This window comes from Nycticebus coucang, chromosome 2 (assembly GCF_027406575.1).
Source record: "Nycticebus coucang isolate mNycCou1 chromosome 2, mNycCou1.pri, whole genome shotgun sequence".
In the NCBI taxonomy this organism is placed as follows: Eukaryota; Metazoa; Chordata; class Mammalia; order Primates; family Lorisidae; genus Nycticebus; species Nycticebus coucang.
In genome coordinates, this window is record NC_069781.1 from 39,119,700 (window position 1) to 39,141,750 (window position 22,051).

The 22,051-nt window shown below is 48.0% G+C and overlaps 1 protein-coding gene across 1 annotated transcript in view; it reads left to right on the top strand.

Moving 5' to 3' along the window:
• Positions 1-14,388: 14,388 nt before the first annotated feature.
• GABBR2 (gamma-aminobutyric acid type B receptor subunit 2) overlaps positions 14,389-22,051 on the top strand; it is a 396,872-nt gene continuing 389,209 nt past the window's right edge. The window contains exon 1 of the mRNA XM_053572972.1: positions 14,389-15,172. Within this exon, the coding sequence (XP_053428947.1) occupies positions 14,852-15,172 (321 nt within the window). The 5' untranslated portion in view covers positions 14,389-14,851. The remainder of the gene's footprint in view (positions 15,173-22,051) is intronic.

A 22,051-nucleotide genomic window follows, 5' to 3' on the forward strand; every position in this document is an offset into this window, starting at 1 on the left:
CTTCAGCAGCTGCCTGGGAAAGTGGGGATAGACTTCTTAACAAGATACAAAAGTACAAAGCCTTTAAAGCAACGAATAATAGATTGGACTACATGAAAGTTAAAGGTTTCTTTTTAAACAAAAGATAAAGTGAACAGGTAGAGAGGAGATATTTGTAGTGTCTAAATATGATGAGGGATTAACAAGGAATTAATAGCTAGATGATATGACAAGTATTTACAAACCAAGAAAAGGAAGTTTGCGGAAGCAGACCCTTGAATGGCTGAACAGTATATGAAGAGAGGCTCAACCTCACCAGTAACTGAGAAAAATGCAGATTTTAAGGAGACTCCATTTTATGCCCATCAACTTCCAAAATTAGAAAGTGGCTGATGCCAAGTTTTGGAAAGCATGTGGGTCCTGTTACCTGGCCCAGCTGACTGAGGTGCCAGCCCCAGGCCTGTGTGCCCTGGGACAGGTTTCTCCTGCTGCTGTCCAGTTACCATGGTGATCTGAGCCCTGCAGGTGGCATTTCCCAGGCCCCTTGTAAGCTGACTCCTTCTGAGAGGTCCTGACAGGGCTCTACACCTTCACCTCGAGAGAGACACCACCAGCCGATGGGGTGTCGCTTGGCACTGAGCTGTGCCTGTGTAGAGGGAGCACTGACTCGTGCATCTGGCACTTCCTGTCCCACCATCTTGCTGAGGGCTGTCAGAGGAAGGGAGAAGCCAGAGTGTCCTCTCTCTTGGCTTTACGTGGCATCTCCAAGCTACGCCTGCATCTCCTCCACAGGGCCAGCTCTATTAGAGACGCTCAGCTGTGATTCCAGCTTTACCAGCTGACCTGTCTCCTCTCTATTTCTCTGGCCAGGGGAAGGTCGCAGTTTCCTGCCATGACTAGTTTCTGGGCTGCCTCCCCACCTCCAGGTAGCCGTGTTCTCTTCTATTCCCCAGGTAGCTCATCCCCTACGTCCAGGTCCCTCTGTGCTGAATACTCAAGTAGTTTCTGTTTTCTGGTTGGACTGATTAACATACCTGCAATCCAGCAGGCCCAGTCCTAACTGCATATACTGCAGGGAAACTCTCCTATCGGTCCCTAGGGAAAGATGCACAAGGACATTGCTTGTGAAAACGGAGAGTGGGAGGTAACATAGGAACCCGCCGCTAGAGCAATGAATGTTTTATAAGGGCTGATAAATATGCGACATGTAGCAGGCATCTTGGAGCCGTGACCATGTTGAAGGTGGAGAGAGAAATGGGAATTGGGGAGAGAAGCCTTGTGTAAAATGGATGAGGAATGTCTCTCTCTCAAGGAGGTGGGTAACTCAGCCTCTGCAAATGAGGCTTAACAGATATCACTGTGCCCTCAAAGGATGAGTGAGAAAGAGCAGAGGGAATAACACAAGAAAAGGAACAAAGTCTAGAAACAGTTTATCCAGGAATAGCAAGTACTGAGGTATGGCTGAGCCCTGGGGTCTTGGCAAAGTGGGTTGGGGGAGGCCCTAAGGCTTTGAACCTTATCAAAGATGCCAGACTCTGCCTACACAATCGCAGAGGGGCAGCTGCACTCAAAAGGTCCAAAAGATCTGTTCAACCTCTCAAGGATAGAGGGGGAAACTGAGGTGCAGAGAGGAGCAAGGGATTGGCCTGAACATCATGCTGTGGCAAAACTGGTCCAGATCCTGGGTTTCCTGACTCCTGTGTAGGGAATTCTCTCTTCTTTTCTCTTCCCAAGCCACACAGAGCCCCTGCCCTCAAGAAACTTCACTGCTGGAAGGGGATAGCTAGAGTCAGAAAGGCCTGAGGTGCGATGAGATGGTCTCCCAGCTTTTTTGAAGACCAGCAAAACTTCTGAGCTGACCCCAGGCCAGATTACAGGCAGGCACAAAAAACAGTTGTTATTCTAAGCCACAAAACTTGGGGGTGGTTTCATGTGCCAGCAGTAGATTACCAAAACATGCACTATGCAGTTCTCACTTATAAATGGGCTAAAAAAAATTGTACTCACGTGAATGTAGAGAGTGAAATGATAGATGATGGCGACTCAGAAGGGTGAGGGTCTGTTTGGGGGTGGGGATGAGGAGAAATTGGTTAATGGATACAATATATATTATTTGGGTGATGAGGACCCTAAAAACTCTAACTTGATCTCTGCCAATCTGTGCTTGTAACAAAATTGTACACACGTCTCATAAATTTGTACAAATAAGTAAAGATTGTGGGGAAAGTTGAGAAGGACAGAATACATGGTAGACCAGAGGGAGTGAGAATGAATCTGACCCAGAGGATTCTGAGAGCTGAGCAGGATCTAGGAGAGGTTACAGAGAAGAGGCGTCTTGGGCCTCACTGATGCATTTTAACAGATCTCTGTCTGAGGACCTACTATGTGCCAGCTTGTCTGGGCTTGGGAGGAGACAGAGGATAGACATAGCCTCATAGAGAGGCATTTTGAGTCTGAGCCATGATGGTGAAAGGTAGGAAGTAAAAACTGCTGGGTGCCCTGCAGGAGGTGAGGGGAAATGCTGAGGTGTGCAGAAGACAGCAGAATTATCTTCTCAGAGGGATGCCAGCAAAGGCTTAACAGAGAAGGTCATATTTAATGTGGGCCTTGGGAGTGGGTGGAGTTTAGAGTTGGTGCAGAAAGTTTTCCAAGTGGAGGGTTTCTTATGCTCAAAGAAGCGCAAAGGTTGCCATGTTTGGGCTGGCAGGGAGTCGGAGGTGGCCAGTACCAAGCCATCAGACAGGCACAATGAGGGACGGTAATCTTGTTCTCTGTCTTGTATTAAATCCCCGAAACCACACATATGAAGAGAGATTGTAAGATTTAAACAAGCCCCAATAACACTCTAGGTGTGTGAGTTAGGGAGAGAATGAACCCAAAGTGAATAAGATTTCTTCCAAAGTAGTTCACATTATCGTCATGGACTGAGAGACAAATAAATGCCTAAGAATAGATCCAGAACATTAATTTTTCATTGATCATATCATTTTCATGAACATTAAAAATATAGACTTTTGGCGAGAAACAATTTTCACATAAAGGGAGAAGAGATATTTGGAAGGGTGTGGCATCTTTTTCGTGCCCCTTTTGGTCTGCCGCCAGTCATTTTGGGGGGTACCTGTTAGGGTATCACAGCAGGGGTGAGAGGGCACAGGTAGTATGGCAGAAGGTTCTGGAGACTTTCAGACCAGTAAGAATGGCAGCTTTGCCTCTTTCTAGCTGTAAAGTGCTAAGCACAGGATCAAGCACACGGTAAATGCTCAATCCACGTTTTGTTGCTAAAATTGCTCATGATTGTTATTCGCCCCACTTTAAAAAGAAGAAACGGAGGCCGGGGGCTCCCAAGTATCAGCATGTCCTCATCACATCTCCTCCTTTGGCTCCCCCATCTCTCCTCCCCATGGCTCCTACTCCTGCCCTGCCTTCCCTGCCCCTAGAGGTTACCCCTTCACTGCCTGGGGTGCTGAAGTGAGGATTGACCTCCAGGCCCTCCAGCTCCCTTCTGGGTTGCTTTATAAGGACCTTCAAGGTGCCAGTAAATCAATTGACACCCTTGGAGACTCATACCCAGCATCAAATGATGTCCGAAGAAGAACATGCAAGCAGCAGGGGACCTTGCCAAGAGAAATGGCAAAGGAACAATGTGAGACATCAAGTGCCCACCTCTGACAAAGGCCAATAAAATATGAGAAGTTACAAAATCAATCATGTACTTCACCTTGAAGCTTTGGTGTGGTGGAAAAGACTGGTTGGCTCCTTACGTGTAGAATTACCACCCAAAGATTTTCACTTTCCCTGTGCTGTCTTGGGCAAATCATCCTGTGGGATTTGTGTTGGGGTCTCTCTGAGACTCCACTTCATCTTCTGAAAAATGGGCATATGAATGGCCCACAGAATCATTAGTGATAATTCAATAAGACAATACATGCATTTAGATGACACCAAACAGACATGAGGCTCGAGTGGGGGCGGGGTACAACCCTGAGCTGTCTGTGCCTTGCTTTGCGGAGGGAATCAATAGCTCCCTGTGATCCAAAGGGTTCCTAACCACCCCCTCCCTAAATGTGAGAGACACTGACAGCTTGTCTTTTTGTTTTGTTTCGTTTCTATTATAAGATTAAATCTAATATTGAAAAAGATCGGAGAGATAAAAAGAAAATGGAAATAGGAAAAGCAGTAGTAAACAATAAAAATCAAATGTAGTGGGTCTGGGGGGTTTTCAAAAAAATCTTTTCATTGTGTTGTTGTTATTGGAGTTTTTAATGAACTGAACTTGTCATCCTCCGGACACACTTCACAAAATGAACATTAAAAGGGGTGAAAAATAGAACCAAAAGCAATAACAAAACTGCAAAGCAATGCAAGAAACTTTTTTTTTTTTTAATAAAAGGAATACATGCTTATGGTGAAAGATAATTGAAACAGTATGGACAGATCCACAGTAGAAAATAAATCTGTTTTTACCCCTCTGTTGATTCCGTATCCCTGGTCCTCTTAGCCAGAGTTCACCACTTTTAGAAGCCAGGAACTTTTTATTTGTTGTTTTCACATTGCAAGTAACGGTATCCATTTTCTGAAGGCGAAGATGGAATTCAGAAATTCCCAGAGGTGTCTAATTTGCTGCAAGATAATGAACATCGTATGAAAGAATTAAGTGTTTTCCTAGGTCTTGACAAAATAAAGATATCAATCAAAGAAACTCCCCAAAGGAAGTCCAGATGGCCATGCAATTGAACTTTATCATGCTCATCGGCCTGGCAATCCCCATGCCCTTGAAATACCCAGGAAAACCATCCAACAGAAGGCAACACCTGATACATATAGAGAACTCCTTATGCAACAGACTGAAAACTGGAGAAATCCCTGTAAAATCGTTATTTTTTTTAGTGTACCTAGTGAAAACAGAAGCAAATTTTCTTCTAAACCAAACCTTTCACTACAGCTACAGATCCATCCAAATTCAGGGGGGTTGTGCAGGATGGTGCAATATCAAGAAATCAGAGTATCATTCTTCACATAAAGTCTATCTTTCCACATCATTAGACTATTTTATGACTCCAAATTTTAGCACCATGTGAATAAACAATAGAAATGGAATATTGCTGTGGTCTGAATGCTTGCATTCCTCTAAAATTCATGTTGAAACCTAATCCCCACTTTGCTGAGATTAAAAGGTGGAACTTCCCAGCTACTCGGGAGGCTGAGGCAAGAGAATTGCTTAAGCCCAGGAGTTGGAGGTTGCTGTGAGCTGTGTGAGGCCACGGCACTCTACCGAGGGCCATAAAAGTGAGACTCTGTCTCTACAAAAAAAAAAAAGTGGAACTTTTAGGAAGTGATTATGTCATGAAGGCACCACTTTCATGAATGGCATTAGTGCCCTTGTGGAAGGGGTTGGGGGGAACCTTCTTCCCCTTCTGCCGGGTGAGATCACAGAAGGCCTCACCAGGCATTTAATCATGTTTTATAAACAACAAATTACTTAGTCTAAGTTATTTATTATAGCAGCTCAAATGGACCAACACAAAGACACAAACACGTTGGACTGGGCCTGACACACCTGTGAAATCTGCATGGCCGAAATATTAAAAAATGAGCAAAGGGTAACTAAAATACCACCAGAGTCAACTGCCAGCTTATCTGTGTCCTTTGTTGTTTAATATAATTAGAGTTATGGGGGGGTAGGTGGAATAACTGATTTCATTAGCAAAAAGCAAATTAAAAGACTCACTGTTGTTATTCAAAAGGAGAGCCTTGGAAGAAGATGGGCACGATAGGATGCTAGTGCTTTCTGTCCCAGCTTGCTCCTGAAAAACAGGCCATAAATCAGATCTTGGAAAAGCAAATCATATTTACCCAATAGGAATGATGTTATAATTGAAGCTTACTTTGCTGATTAAGAATTGGGCATTAAATTTATCCTATGTTACTCCCTGCTTCCTCTGCAAGCCAGCATGACAGCCAGCTGCAGGGAGGAGAGACTTCTGTGGCCAACTTCTCCTCTGCCACTGTATCCTGGCCCTCAGCACCCCACAAGGAAAAGGGTAATCCTTTTGCCCTTGTGAGAACCTCATGAAGAACCACACTCAGAAGCCATCCTTGCCTTCCCCTTCCCCTCACTGTAGAAACGTGTAGATTTCCAGGTAATAGCAAACAGCAAACACCTGCTCATTCGTTCAACAAACATGGATTACTTGCTTTGTATGTACCTGTGGACTCGTACATGGAAAGGGGACCCAGACTTGGAGATGATTATGCAATTCAGTGCAACACCAAAAGGCTTTTCCAGAATGTGTTCAGATAAAGATTAAATACTGTATTTCATTGAATCCAAGACACCATTATTATTATTGTTATTATTATTATTGAGACAGTGTCTCACTTTGTCACCCTCTGTAGAGTGCTTTACTGTCATAGCTCACAGCAACCTCGAACTCTTGGGATCAAGTGGTTCTCTTGCCTCAGCCTCCAGAGTAGCTGGGACTACAGGTGCTGACACAATGCCTGGCTGGGTTTTTTTTTTTTTTTGTTGTTGTTGTTGTTTTTAGCAGGCTCGGGCTGGGTTCAAACCCATCAGCCCCAGTGCATCAGACTCACTGTTGTTATTCAAACAACAGTGGTGCCCTAACCACTGAGCTAAGGGCGCTCCCCAAGACATCATTATTTTATGTATTAACAAGAAAGAAAAAAATACTTCCAACTAGAAGATGCCATCAATGGCAAAGTGCATCCTCATTCCAGAGATGAATAAGAATGGGTGTCTTCCAATGGTGAAATGTGGTAATTAACTTTTTAAAGAAGTGATAAGTGTTACTTCTCAGCATGAACCAAGCCTTACTATGGGAGCTGAGAAAAAGGTAGCAATTATTTCTGCTGGAGTGACTGGAGGAGGTATCACAGAGAATCTGACAGTTGATCTGGGTCTTGAAGGATTTTGCCAGTGGGAGAAGGAGTGGGAAGAGCATTCAAATGTGAAGGAATGGCATGAGCAAAGCTGTGGAGGCAGAAAAGGGGCCCATATTTAGGGGCCAGCTAACATATTCTAAGTAGTTGGAATATAAAAGGTGTAGGGAGAGAGAGTGGGTTGCTAAAGCTGGAAACAGCAAAGCCACATTGTAAATAGCCTGTAACACCAGGAGTTTGTATCCCAGAAGTAATAGGGAGCCATATATTGTTTTGACTTAGGGGTGACATGCTGTAGAAAAGTCAGTTTGGCAGGTTGGAGGTGGGTAGAGAGAAAACCATACACATAGATTTATATGATGAAATCAGATTTTATTTAATTAAATTAATAACTAAATTATTTTTGAGACAGAGTCTCTATTGCTCTGGGTAGAGTGCTATGGCATCCTCATAGCTCACAGCAACCTTAAACTCTTGGGCTTGAGCAATCCTCTGCCTCAGCCTCTCAAGTAGCTGGGACTACAGGCACCCGCCACAACACCTAGCTACTTTCCCTATTTTTAGTTAGAAATGGTGTCTCATTCTTGCTTAGGTTGGTCTCGAACTCCTGAGCACAAGTGATCCACCCACCTCAGTCTCCCAGAGTGCTAGGATTATAGGTGTGAGCCACAACTCCCAGCCATGAAATCAGATTTTAAAAGTCTAAGGCAATACCATACAGCAATGAGAAGAAAAGATCTACAACCATACACAACAACATGGCCGAAGCTGCTAAACACACTAGGAAGCGAAAGAAGCCAGATACAAAAGAGGACAGATGGTGGTTCCACTTACATCGAGTCCAGGAAGAAGCAAAACCCCGTCTATAATGTCAGCAGTTAGCCTGGTGCTGCCGCTTGGGAAGGGTAGTAACTGGTCAGGGACATGACCTCTGGGCACTGCTCACGTACAAGTTCCCAGTGCTGGTTACATGGGTGTGTTCACTTGGTGAAAATTCACTGAGCTGTGCACTTAAGATTTGTGCATTGTTGTGTGTGTGTGTTATATTTCAATAAAATCCCCCTCTCCCCAAATAGGGCCCTGGAGAGAAGCTGGAGGTATGGTCCAGAATGAAGGAGCAGCGAGAACCTGTTGGAACACACAGGCACTCAATTCCAGAATGAGCTGTAGCTTTGGGATGATGTCACAGATCACTAATGGGGCTTCACGTGGTGCATTTAGAGCAAGCATGGGTAGGTGTCAAAAAGGATGCAGAACTTTATTTCCAGATCTGTAACAGAGACACATCAGGCACTTTGGTGGAGAATAACCATTAAACAGGAAATAGTGGAGCAAGCATAAGATGAAAAATGGAGAGATTATTGGAGGGCACCTCCATGCTTGGATGCACTACCTGTCCAGACAGGGCAGGACATTGTAGAGGGGATCCAGAGAGAAGCATCTAAGGGTCTTGGGGAGATGAGCAAAAGGAGCAGGTAGTAAGGGTTGCCGCCAGGCTTGACTTTCCTGAGGGCCTACAAGGGTGACTTCAGCCAGGAGGGGATTTGTGTGTTGATCCTCAGCAACGTTTGAGAACTGATTACACAAGTGATGTGTGATCACACAGAGACAAGCAGAGCTCTCCCAAGTAGTGGGTGTGAGTTCACCAAGAACAAGCCCAGTCACCATCACCTTTACTCGTGGAGGTGTTAGTCTGGCAGGTCCAAGAAATTAGGAGATCGCATGAATCAGGGTTCACCGAGGACTTTAGCCAGAGTTCTCCTGATATTCTGGAGGGCAAGATGGAGAAACACAGGCTGTGGAATGTGGACACTGGGGCAATTTTCAGTAGGTTTTATCACAGGACCAGAGGGGACAGATAACCCCCAGTGCGGGCAGTCCAGGGCTGTGTCTTTGGTATTCGGCAGGTTAGGAATGCTTTAGGATAAGAAAGAAAGTCAGATTGCCCAGTTGCAAGGGCACTGGCTGAGAGAAATGGTGAACGTGAGAGATAACAGATCCACCAGGCAGGACACCCTCGGCTGGTTGCAACATTAGGACATGATCACAAATGAAATGTTTCAATCCTGTTCATAGGCCTCCAAATTACATGGACAATAAATAGGTTAGAATGATCTGGTTTGCTGTTTGTTTGAAACACCAGCAAAAATAACCCCATAGAAAACAAACCTAGGGCTCTTGGAGAAGCACAGGCTTCCTACAAGCCAAAGGGATGATGTGGCTGCTAGTGAAATGTGGGTACATCTGGACCACGAGGACAGCAGGGACAGCAGTCCAGAGGCCTGAGCAGAGGGATGGCCCTGCTGTTGTACATGAATCTTGGCACAAATGAGTTTCGTGGTCGGTTCTGAGTAACGCCTTTGAAGAGAGCCATATGCAGACTCTCAACTGGTGGCCAGGGAAGGTTGAGGGAGCTCGGGACATTTTTTCCAAGGAAGGAAAGACTTGGAGGTGGAGAATAAAGGGTAGCTATGACCCATCCTTGGTGAAAGGCTGCCGTGGGAGGTGGGGTGGGGCATGGACTCCATCAAGAGATTAGGATCTGGAGTAAAAGCTATAGGAAGGCTGACTTTGGTGAAGCCTAAGAAAAACGTGCAAAAACCTTGTGAATCAGGTGATCGAGGGATATGCAGGCACTGATATCGCCATCTTTGTGGCTTTGTTATTATTTATGTTATGCCTAATAAGTGCCTGGTATTGTTAGGGGTATTTTCTATGCATTGTCTTACTTAATAAGAAAGTTTATTATGTGTAAAGTGCTTGAAACTGTGGCTGATGGATGTGAGCGCTCAACACATTTTAGCCGTTATTATTTCATCCTCACAATAACCCTGTGAAAGAGGAACCCCTTAATATCCCATTTTACAGATAAGGAAACTGAAACTCAGGAGGTTAGGTAATCTACTCAAAGTTGTACCACTAATATTCAGTAAGCTAGAATCTGAACTCCAAAACTTACCATTGCTCTAAAGGGTAGAGAAGGACTCACATATTTGGCATGTGTGACCAGATACTTTATAGGCCTCTTCCCCTTCTAAGACTCTGTTCCAAAAATGTGTGTCTTGTTCATCCATGGTCCCCTTTCAAAGATCTTATTGGTTTCATAAGCTCTAAATGAGAGGAGCTTTTGGCCCCTTTGAAGCCTGCATCCTTCTGGAGAACAACCAATTATAAGCTGAATTTCCCTCTTCTGTCCTTCAGGACCTGCCCCACTGCCCCACTGATGTGGAGCACCCTTGCATGGTTCTCCAACCATCTAAGGAGTGGGTGGAAAGGGGAGGCCCAGGCTCTGCTGTACTGCCCCAGGTGTGGCACTGACTCCTCCAGGCCAGATGCTCTCCTCCCTAATAACCCAGAAGACCCAGATTCATCTTTAATATGGTGAGGTACCCTGGCCAACTTGTTTAACTTCTCTTTGGTGTTGACCTTCAGCATTGTTATTAACCTTTTTAAGACTTTTCTCCACAGTACTACAAGGGTATCTTCAAGGAGAAGCAGTGGGGCAAGAATTTGGGTTCAGACATATGGGGTCTGGGCCCCCTCCCTCACTGCTCTGTTGATTATCATCAGGCAGCTGTTTCATCAGTCTGGGCCTTGATCTCTTAATTTGCAAAACTGGGATCCTGGCACTTATTTTTCAGGCAGTCTTGAAGATTAAGATGATGCATCCCAAGGTGTCTGGCACAGAGCAAATAGGTGTTTAATAAATGGTAGCTATTATTGTTACTCGAACTGTGTCACCAGACCACTTTGGATGCCTGAAACCCAATTTTACAGTTTAAAAAACATGTCTCGTGGAAAGAGAAAAGCAACTTAGATTTATTCAGTTACTCTTTTTTAGAGCCATCATTTGTAACTTACCATTTCAAAAAGAAAGAGAGGAAATGAAAACAAATACAGTACTTCAAAAAAAAAAAAAAGAAAAGAAAAAAGGCTGAGCTATTTGATTGAAAGAAACATTTCAATGTAAACATAATGAGAAATACAGAGGAGATGTTGCAAGAGAGCGAGAAAGAGCTCACTTCACTGCTGCTGAGAGTTAGAGTAGAAGGACTCATGGATCACTGGGTCAGAATGAGAAGAGGGTGTTGGAAACTGGAGCCAGTTCCTGAAAGCAGCAGCTGTGGAGGACAGATCTAAGCAGCCCTGGGCAGCAGGGGTGACCAGCCCAAATACAGAAGGAGAGCAGACAGTGGAGAAAGGCCTGTTAGCTTCCCAGTGTCAGGATTCTCTTTAAAAGGATGGAGCCTCCTGATGACAGGCAGGCAGATGGCCCATACAGCCCAAGCTCCAGAAAGGGAGCAGGTACCATCTCTCAACCACTGAGCTGAGATTCGGAGACTGATCGCTCCACTGTGTAGGGTGGGGCTGTGGGAGAAGGGATTGCTAAGGAGGCAGGGTGATGGGAAGAATACAAGAATTTAAAACCATTCGAACCTAGCTGACGTTGATGTTTTATCACTTTCTGGAGGTGCACCCTGAACACTTGCTTTCTAAGTCTCTATTACCTCCTTTGTAAGGTAGATGCACTCATGGGAATTGAGTGTTTGCCACAGTCCTAGGACTTGGCCAATGCATTTTATTCCTATTAATAAAAAGAGCAGTTATTACACTAGACACTTCTCATCCTCTCCTCTGCTTATACGCTGGTCTGGCACCAGACATGGCTTACTGTAATGGCCTCCTAACTGCTATTCCTGCTTCTACCCTTTGCCTGATAACAATTCTCCACTGTGCAGCCAGAGTGGCCCTGTCACTGACCCATAAAATACCCTCCCACAGTTCCCATTTCATGTGTTTAGACAAAAGTCCTCACAGTGCCCAGGCCGCGCAGGACGCCCCTGACTTTGGCCTTGGGTCCTAGTGCTTTGCTCCTTGCTCACTCTGCTTCCACCACTTTGTCTTCTAGACTGTTCCACAAACATGCCAGGCATCCCTTCTTCTCAGAGCCTCTGCCTTTGCTGTTCCTCTGTGTGGAACACCATTTGCATATTTTTCTTACACTCTTTAGGTCTTTTTTGAGAAGTCACCTCAGTATGTCCTTCCCTGACCTCCCTGTGTCAATTGCAGCCCCCCACTAGTCTCCATCTTTTCCCCTGATTTTTTGTTCATCACAGCACTTTTCATAAACAGGCATACTAAAATATCTTCTTGTTCCCTCTTAGTGTTTCTCTTCCTCTCCTAGAATGTCCATTCTACAAGGGCGGAGATTTGGGGTGTTTTTTTTTTTTCCTCTCCTATATCCTTAGGTCCCAGGACCAGCAGATCCTAGGGCTTCTAAAACATTGCTTGAAGGAATGAGTGATTATTATAACACAAGAGTTTGGACCCCAGGTCTAGAGAAACATGGGTTCTAGGTGGGGGACTGAGCCAGGAACTCAGATTAAGGGATGATCCCAGCAACCCAGTTGTGTAAACTAGAGTTTGGACCCCAGGTCTAGAGAAACATGGGTTCTAGGCGGGGGACTAGATTAAGGGATGATCCCAGCAACCCAGTTGTGTAAATTAGAACACAAGTCCGGGGTGGGATCCTGTATCCAGAGATATACACCAGCATTGAGGCGGTGTGTGCGATCAGAGCTGATGAGGCCAGTGCTCCTCTGGTCAGGGCTGGTTCCAGGCCATACATCTTGGGGGCTAGTCGCCCCATGAGTGGAGACAAAGGGACTGAAGGGTAAAATGCCAGGCAGGGCCTTTGATCCTGTAGTGAATGTCAGGCACAGTTAGCCCAGCTGCCAGCTTAGTCCCAGATTTGGTGTCAGTGGATACTCCATATTGGTGCATCTTACAAGGAAAACACAAATGACTAAGGGAAAAAAGAAAAAAAAAACCTGAAAATGCTCATTCAAAAACCTGAACTGGGGAGTTGAGGAATGGAAAGTGCCAGAAGCCCATGATTTGAGGACGTTTGTGATGTCAAGTGAGAGAGCAGCTGAGCTAATGTCTGGGGAATCACCCCTTTAATCACCCTTTAACTGTGCGTATAATGTGTTTGTATTTCAACGGAGATGCTCAGGTGAGCTTTGCTCAGGCAAACTCTCGGGCTTGGGGGGAGGGAACATAGTGGAGCTGCGATGTGGTGTCTACAGAAGCCTAGAAAGAGATGTCAGGGCGCAGAGAATTTGGCCCCGGTTTCCTGGCGCTGTCCAAGGTACTTCCCAGTAGTTCTGCTCAGCCTCTGCTCGGTCTGCCTGTTTCCGGATGACCCGACCCTGATTCAGGGCTGCCCCTGCCTCACTCCATTAGAGGGGTCTGTACACATTATCTGTACCACATCCTTCACCACATGCCTGAGAGACAGCCGAGGTCCAGAGCAACTGAGCGTCAAGGCGGCGCCTCTCCCACAGGGGTAACTCGATGACTTGTCCTGTCTCCAGCTGCATCGCGTACAGACGTCCTCCCTCAGCAGCTCTGTACTTTGGACTAGCTACGGAAATTCTCTGAGCCTCAGGGCATTCACCTGTAAAGTGAGGATGATAAACGCCGTATATTTAGCTCACAGAGCTGTTGTGAGGATTACATTACATTATGTCAAATAGTAAGCGCTCAGTGAGGGTTAAACTCCCACCTTTGTTACAAGTCGTCGATATGGCTCAGGTTCAAGGATGTTTTGTAATTGGATATCCTACTGTGTCCCCAGCATTAATCGGCCTCTGCAATTTCATAAATTTTTGACCAGGATTCCCATTCTTAAAGGATGAAGAGGCATACAGGAGATTTTAGGTCAGGTCATTCGGATACATCTGGCCCAGGACTGCTTTGCCTAGGATTGGCCAGAGGGGCCAGTGCAACCGGGCAGAGAGCGGACCAAGTCCAGGGGTGTGAAGCCCCGCTTTGGCCTGTAGTGAACCCACGGGGGAGGGGGGATTCTAGGGCGCGGCCTAACAGGAGTGGGGCCGGGGAGGGCGAATGCCTGGAGGGGGCGATAGTGCACTCAAGGTTAGGATCCCACCTTCTCCTGGGGTTGGCAAAGGGAGGCTGCTCAGTCTGGAGGGGAGGGGAGGAGTGGAGGAGTGTCCTCAGCCAAGGCCCTAAAGGTCGGACAGCCTAGCTCATTTAACGCCCAGGGGCGTTAAATGAGCTCCAGCAGGCATCTTCCGCGACCCTCCAGCCTCAGGACCTGTGGGCATCAGAGCAGAACCGGAGAGCCGAGGCTGCAGTTAGATGTCTCTTGGACGCCTTCGTGGAAAGATCGCCCGCCCAGACCTTCCTGGCCAGATCTCGGAGAAGCAGTTCCAAACCACCGTGCAGGTGCTACAAGAAGCGCTCGGCGAAGCGGTGGCGGCCACTACGTGTGCCAGCGCGCTGTCTTGGTTCCCCATCGCTATCCCGGGGCGCTCTGGTCACCAGCGGTCGGCGGTCGGCGGGCAGGAGCAGCCCTCGCGGCGGCGGGCCGGGGGCGCGTCTGTGCGTGTGCTGGAAGGTGGCCCTCCCCGCTGCCGCCGCAGCGCCAGCACCTCCCCCTCCCCCGGCGCGCACGGCTCGTCCCCGTCCCTGGAGGCGGCCCGAGCCGCCGCTGAGCAGCCTCGCCTTCGCCTCCCGCGTTTCCTGCCGCCCGCCCTCTCCCTGCCGGGCTCCAGGGGCGGCCGCCTAGCAGCTCCCGGCGGGAGAGCGGCTTAGAGAGCGCACGGGGGCGGGCGGAGGCGGCCCGGTGCAAGGCGGCCGCGCTGAAGAGAGGCGCGCGCGGAGACGCCGGCCCCCCTCTCCGCGTTTGCTCGCTTGCTCCCCGCCTCCCGCACTCCGCTCGCTCCCACCCCTTCCCGGCGTGATTGATCCGTCACGGGCAACGCCGCTGCTGCCGCCGCCGCGGCCGTTCGGAGCAGAGCAGGAGCCTGAGCCCGAGCCTGAGCCGGAGCCGGGGCCCGGGCCGGCGCCATTGCGCGGGCGCCGCGGGGAGAGCTTGGCGCGGGGCGGCGGGCCGGGCCAGGCCATGCGGGCCGAGTGAGCCGGCGCCGGCAGCCCGCGGCGCGGCATGGCTTCCCCGCGGAGCTCCGGGCAGCCCGGGCCGCCGCCGCCGCCGCCACGGCCGCCTGCGCGCCTTCTGCTGCTCCTGCTGCTGCCGCTGCTGCTGCCACTAGCGCCCGGGGCCTGGGGCTGGGCGCGGGGCGCCCCCCGGCCGCCGCCCAGCAGCCCGCCGCTCTCCATCATGGGCCTCATGCCGCTCACCAAGGAGGTGGCCAAGGGCAGCATCGGGCGCGGCGTGCTGCCCGCCGTGGAGCTGGCCATCGAGCAGATCCGCAACGAGTCACTCTTGCGTCCCTACTTCCTCGACCTGAGGCTGTACGATACCGAGGTTAGTGTCCGTCTGCCCATGCCGTCGGCGTTCCGGGGGGCCATGGGGTGGGGAGTGTTGGACGGAGGCAAGGAACAGCCCTTGGCCCGAATCCTGACTGACCTGGCTGTGCCTGTGGAGGGCACCTCTGGCTGGTGCTCAGTGGCCCCCCATGGGAGTCCCACTGGGCTTGGCTGGCACAGCTGGAACCAGGATTTTCTAAGCATCTCCCCCTCCTCTGGGTTATATGTGTGTGTATGGGTGTGTATGGGGGGGTCAGATAGAAGATTAGGGTCTATTTTGACCAGAGAAAAAGGAGTGGAGAAGGTGGGGGCTGGACCCCCAAAGGCCTGCAGTGATTGTTTCTGCCCAGGTCCCATTCGTGGGCTCTGAGGTACTGGCTGGGAGGAACAGACACATTGACTGCAAATTGGGCCACCTAGGGCCGGAGGGGCCACGGGCCTGCTTACAGTCCCCAAGGAAAGCGGACTGGCACTTTAAGGACCGCAGGGTTCCGGGACCCGAGGGGCTCCAGCGCCCAACTGGGCTGGGTGCATAGTGCGCGCCAGCAGCTCGGAGCCCGCCGGCTCTGCGGTACTTCTGCCTGGATGTGCCGGGTACTGCTTGTAGCCAGAGCTGTTTTAGGAGGAGACCCCCCTCGGCTTAGTTGCTCAGAAAGAGCCCCAGCAGGTCTCGCCCCCGACGCGAGGTTGCGTCCGGCTGCGTAGCTGCTGTTGGCCCAGCGGCTGCAGGCACAGTTTCTCCGTGCGCAGACTTGCCCGAGCACGGACTTGGAGCGCAGCAGCGGGCTTCCCCTCTCCGGCCTCCTTCTCTAAGCAGAGCCGGAGAGCCTAAGGCTTCCCATCCCAGGACTCCTTCCCACGCCCTCGGTTTGGGTTCCACCTGAAACCCCGGCGCTGACCTTCACCTCCAGCCTGGGAGCCGGGGCGCGCGGAGGGGGCCTGGAGGAGCGATCGCTGGCCGCGCAAGGTCGGGTTTGCGAGTTTTTACGGACTGAGGGAGCCCCCTTCACCCTGGTCGCAGAGACCGCGACGCAGCCTGAAGAGGGCAGTGATTTCCTGTGCAGTACGCTCACTTGGCGCCTCTTCCACCGCGCCAAGACGGGCCGAGGCTCTGGGCTCGACCTGGCTTCCCGGGACTCCCAGGGTACCTCTGCTGGAGCCCAGGTGCACAGCCTTTTGGGAAGGAGGGTCGCGCTACTGCTCTGGCGACGCTACCTGAGCTTCACTCCTTCCCCGGTCTGACAGTCTTTATGTCCCCGGAGAGAGAGCAGAATCTGGACTGTATCTTATTCCCCGTCTCCCCAGCTTCACTGACGAACCAGCCTGCTCTGCGCTGTAAATAAAAGGTGAAGGAACCGGTGGCAGTTGGCAGCGGTACGCACAGGCTGCTGCAGGCGGAGCGGCGTCCTCTGCCCCGGAGGATGCAAGCTGGCTGGCTGTGCAGGGCTAACCGGGGTGTGAAACCGCTTCCAAATGACATTCCTTTCGCCCTCATCTTTGCCCGAGCATTTTAAGTTCTCTGGGGCTACTTGTCCCGCACATATAAACGGAGATTTGAAGGTACACGGAGGCATGTCTTCTTGGCGCTGGTTCTCTGTTGTTCCCATATAAATTCTCATGGATCGGGGAGCCGGTTCTCTGGGAACAAAACATTGGTAGACAGGGCAGCCCTACTTATATCATCATCAAATATTGTCAGCTATGTGATGTTTCCATCATCAGTTTCTTCCTGTAGAGAACTTCCCTGAGAGAGATTTCATGTTGGCCTTTTGTGGCAGCAAAGAGATGGGTGCTTTCTTTCAGGGTGTGCGTTGAAGCTTTTACATTCTATTTTTCAAGTATGTCTCACTTTCTGAGTGAGAGGCCCCGAAGTCAAGAGGGTGAGGCAGTAAGAAGGCTCTTCAGTTCATGAGAATATTTCAGAGCAGTGGGAAGTAAGGCAGAGGAGAATTTCAGCCTCCTACAAACAGGGAAGTGATTCTAGCCTTTTGAAGGGGCCCAGAGCGCAGTCTTTGGGGCAGGTGGGACATGGGTTCTAGTTAGAATCTGGTTACTTACCCTGCTGGGCGACCTTGAGCTAGGTATTTAATCTCTCTAAGCCTAGAGTTCTCCATCTAAAAAGGTGGGAATCTTATATGTACTCTGAAGGGCGGTGACTGGGGCTTAAGGGAGATAACATGCCATAGTGGAAGATGCCTTGAGCTGGCAGGCTCAGGGCCAGTGCTTGTCTGGCATACTGTAAGAACAGAATAAAATGTTTCCTGCCTCTCTTCCTTCATTTTTATTTGTTGTGCATTCACTAGTAAGACATTGTAGCTTTAGGTGTGATAAAAATGGATGCAACTAAAATATTATTAAGACTGCTTATTTCTTTTTCTAGCTTTTGAAATCTCATGGCAAGTCAGTGAAGTTATCACAAAAAAAAAAAAAAAAAGAAGAAGAAGAAGATGAATTCTAGTTAACAATCAAATGTGTTATCTCCTGCCATGAAGTATCACTTTTTGGAGAGTGTCTAACAATTACTTAATTTTTTCAAGTGGCCTCATCTTTAAAGTAAAGGTGCTTTTTTTTTCCTCAGCTGCTTTGAAGGTAGGATCAGTTTGATTAATTTGCAGCAAAAACCAGATTGATCCGAAGAGTGTTCCTGGCTAGTTTTAGAGTGTTTGGGACCTAGTTTCTTCAGGTTGGCCGTCTTTGGGGATTATGCGCACTGACTAATTATTTGCAGGCTGTGTCACGTTGTCAGTAGACTTGAACATAAAAGGAAAGTGGTGAATGGATTTTGGCTGGCTTTGCTGACATTTGCTGCTAGTCAGTGGCCTCAGTGGCTAGTGATTGTGGGCAGCCAGGCTGGACCTTTATCTGTAAGAAGATGGAGATTTAGCAAGGAGTGGGTTAATCTAGTCATTGAGGACAACCTGTCTCAATAAAAAAGCCTCCTATATCTCAATCAATTCTCTACTGTAATTAGAATAGCAGTAGAATCTTCAAAGCCCGATTCATTTCCATGTGTTTGTAAAAATGAAACATCCCAACAGAGCACCTGTCTGTCAGAACCTCTGCTTCTCTGGTGTAACATCAAATCACTTCAGCAAATACTTGTTTATATATTCCAGGAGGATTTGGGCAAGCGAGACAACTAGAAATATAGATGAAAGGAAACACCAGAAACTATGTAAAAGCATGGAAGTTACCATAACAAGAAAGTGGGCCAAAAGGGTTATTGCATCATGAGTATCAAATTTTAGTTCTGGGCTTCCTGGCAGTCAATGTAAAAAAGTAAATATGGTAGATTACGTACATGTCTGATTAAAAGAATCGAGGCACAATTTCTTTTGTTTTTAACAATGTCTTTTTAAAAGAAGTTTGCGGGAGATTAAGAAATGCTCCCCATGTGGTTTTTTCTTATTCTTTGATAGCCACATCAATAAAATAATAACAAAAAATGAGTTAAAAATAATGTTGGATTTTCAGATTTGATTGCTATTCATTGTAGGAAAACTGAAAATTACAGAGAAGCATAAAGAAAAGTAATAATTACCTATTATCCATCTATACAAAAATAATTATGTCTAATAATTAGCATTATTCCCTTCAGTTGCCATTGAGATCATATTCTATGTGCTTATTTATGTTTTGTTTCATTTAGTTAGCATTATATCATGGGTATTTCTCTATGCTCTCAAATCCTTTTTGTAAAGTTGATTTTTGGTAGCTGTATACTATTCTATCCTATGGGTGCAGCATGAGTATTTAATTACTCCTCTATTGTTGGACTTACATGTTTTCCTACTTGTTACTATTTTATATCATTCTGTAATAAACTTAGAGAAAGTTCATAGAGGCAAAAGAGCATAGTCCAGATGTGCAACTCTCAGGAAGACCACCTTGATGCTGAGATCCAGTGTAGAAAATCTAGAAAAAAAACCTAATGATTGGTGAGCATGTCTTTTGCTTGAGTGCTTTGCCAAACATCTGTTTTCTTATTCATAGTGCTTTAGAAAGGATCCAAACAACCATTGGATTGAGGTTGCACTTCCTAAAAAGGTCTGAGCATAGCTCAGCAGATGTTTATTGAGCACCTGCTGGGGTTGCCAATGTTGCTGAAAGGTGTGACACATGGCCCTGGACTTGAGGGGGGCAACCGATGACTACAAAACAGGGTAAGAAACACAGTCACCATTTCCAATGCAAGGTAGAAAATGATAGTGGAGGTGGTCGTGTGATTCTGTGAACATTCTAAAAAACACAGAATTATACACTTTAAAGGGTGAATGTTAATAGTATGTGAATTATATCTCAATACAACTCCTATGAAAAACAAAAAGATAGAATATGAGATCTTTTAGGGTCAGGCTTACATCTTCTCTATTATTGTACCCCCACTGCCCAGCATGATACCTGGCCCTTAGTAAGTGTATTGCTTAATATTCTTGCTGAAAGTGATAGAAACCCAACTTTAACTGGTTCGTATGACTGAAAACACCTGGGGTGGGCTGTGTTAAGGCATGGTCAAAACCAGGTGCTCCAATGGTATCTTTAAAAATGTCTTCCTCTCTTGGTTTTTATTTCTTCTGTATTGGCTTCACTCTTGGGCAGGCTCTCCCCGGGTGGTGGCACAGATGGCCCCTAGAAGCAGGCTTACAATCACTTCCAGTTTAGGAACTACAGTCAGAAGAGTGTTTCTTTTTTTTTTTTTTTTTGTAGAGACAGAGTCTCACTGTACCACCCTTGGGTAGAGTGCCGTGGCCTCACACTGCTCACAGCAACCTCTAACTCTTGGGCTTACGCGATTCTCTTGCCTCAGCCTCCCGAGTAGCTGGGACTACAAGCACCTGCCACAACGCCCGGCTATTTTTTGTTGAAGTTTGGCAGGGGCTGGGCTTGAACCCGCCACCCTCAGCATATGGGGCCGGCGCCCTACTCACTGAGCCACAGGCGCTGCCCTAGAAGAAGAGTGTTTCTTTCCCAACTGTTTTAGCAAAAGTCTCAAGCTTACATCTTACTGGCTTGAATTGCATCATGTGTTTATCCCTAAATAAATCACATGGCACCAATGAGCCAGGCCTGGGACCTCTGCCAGCCTTTCCTGATAGGAGAGGGAGGTGAGGTCAGCCCTACCCAGCAATGTGAACACAAAGCAGAGAAGCCTTGATTCTTCCATGGAAGTTATTAAGGATGTGAATGCCAGGTGGGTCTGATAACAAATATGCACAAAGGCAAGCAGTTGGCAAAAGGTCCACGGAAGAAACAATAAATGTCAGGGGCATCTCCTCTTTCTCTTAAGAGGAGATGTTAACTAGGTCAAGAGAGGCCTCCTGGAGGAGGAGAGTCCAGACTGGGTCTCGAAAGGGTGAATATAAAGTTGACACAGAGAGGCAGGGACTCTGGAAATAGAGGTTGGATCTCAGGAAGCGTCCCCAAGAGCAAAGGATGGAGGCAACAAAGTGTGAACTGTGTGGGGACCACTGACTTGCTTTTACTTGAGTGCAGTGTTTATAAGAGGAAATAGCCTGATGCTGGGTGTGGACGGCCTTGAATGCCATTGTGAAGAAGGCTGGACTTTATTTCCCAGTTGCAGGGAGCCACAGGAGGTTTTTGAGCATGGGTGTGATCTGATCAAGGCTGGTGGGACTGTGGAGGCTCAATTGCAGACAGACTGAGCCTGGAGCCCAAGAGCCAGGGAGCTGTGGGAGTATTTGAAGGGAGAGATGATGGGGCCTGAACAGAGGTGGGAAAGCAGTATGAGGCTATGGAGAAGGGGCTACACCGAGATGCACCAGGCAAGAGGGCAACAGAGGGGGAGCCAGTGGCTGGGGAGTATGTCCCTGGCAGAACAGTCACTGGAATTAGATGCACTGAAAACGAACAGGATAGAGTGTTCCTGCGGACCTGAAGCTGGTGAGCTCTGAGTATGTGCTCACCTGGTGCCTGGTAAATGAGCATTGACCTCAGGGTCAAGAGACCTGGGCTTGTCTCCTTGTTTGGGTACCACTCACCACCTTGGTGACCTTGGGTAGGTCAGTTTGCCTCAGTTTCTTTTTCTATAAAATTGGGCTAGTATACTAACTGCCTTATCAGGTGCAGAAGGAACAAATGAGATGATCCAGGTGATGCAATCAAATCAATGCTCAGTACACCGTGAGCGCTCAGTGAACACTCGCTGCTCTCTTGTTACCATTGTTATTATTTCTGTACAACATGGAGATAATTATGCTGACTTGGTGGGGCTGTTAGAAGAAATGCACGTGATGTATGTGGAAGCTCAAAACATGATGTAAATATGTGGCAGTGTTACTAGTCATCTTGTTTTCTGGAGCCACGTTGCAGAGAAAAGGTGCTGGTGAAAGAGGGTGCACACATGGGGGCCTTTACTCAGGTGTGTCCCTCAGCATGTCTTTCATTCCGCCTGCGTCATAGCTGTGCTTGGCTCTTTCTCCCCCACTGGCCTGTAGCTCTGTGATGGCAGGGCCCGTCTCATGCCCCAGGGCTTCATAGGCCTGACAAGCAGTGGCATGAGTACATGGCTGCTGAACTGAACCGTAAGTGGGTAAATTACAGTCTGCTTTCCAAGTTAGCATCTCCCAGGATGGCTGGTCTCAGCACTTCCTCCAGTGTCTTTTTCCTCCCTTGTTTCAGGACTTGGGTGACTCCACATATCAGGATTAAGTTGACTTGCCCGGCAATAGCTGCCCTCTGTGTGTTCCCACCAATACCAGCCCCTGAGTGTCCCTAGATGCAGCAGAGCTTGCCAGCCCATCACCAATCTTTCAGACTTACCTGCGACGCATGGGTATAGCTTCTCTGTCCTCAAGTTCCTTTTAAAGAGAATGCATGGGGGCTGGGATGGAACTAACACACTAAGGGCCTGTTTAAT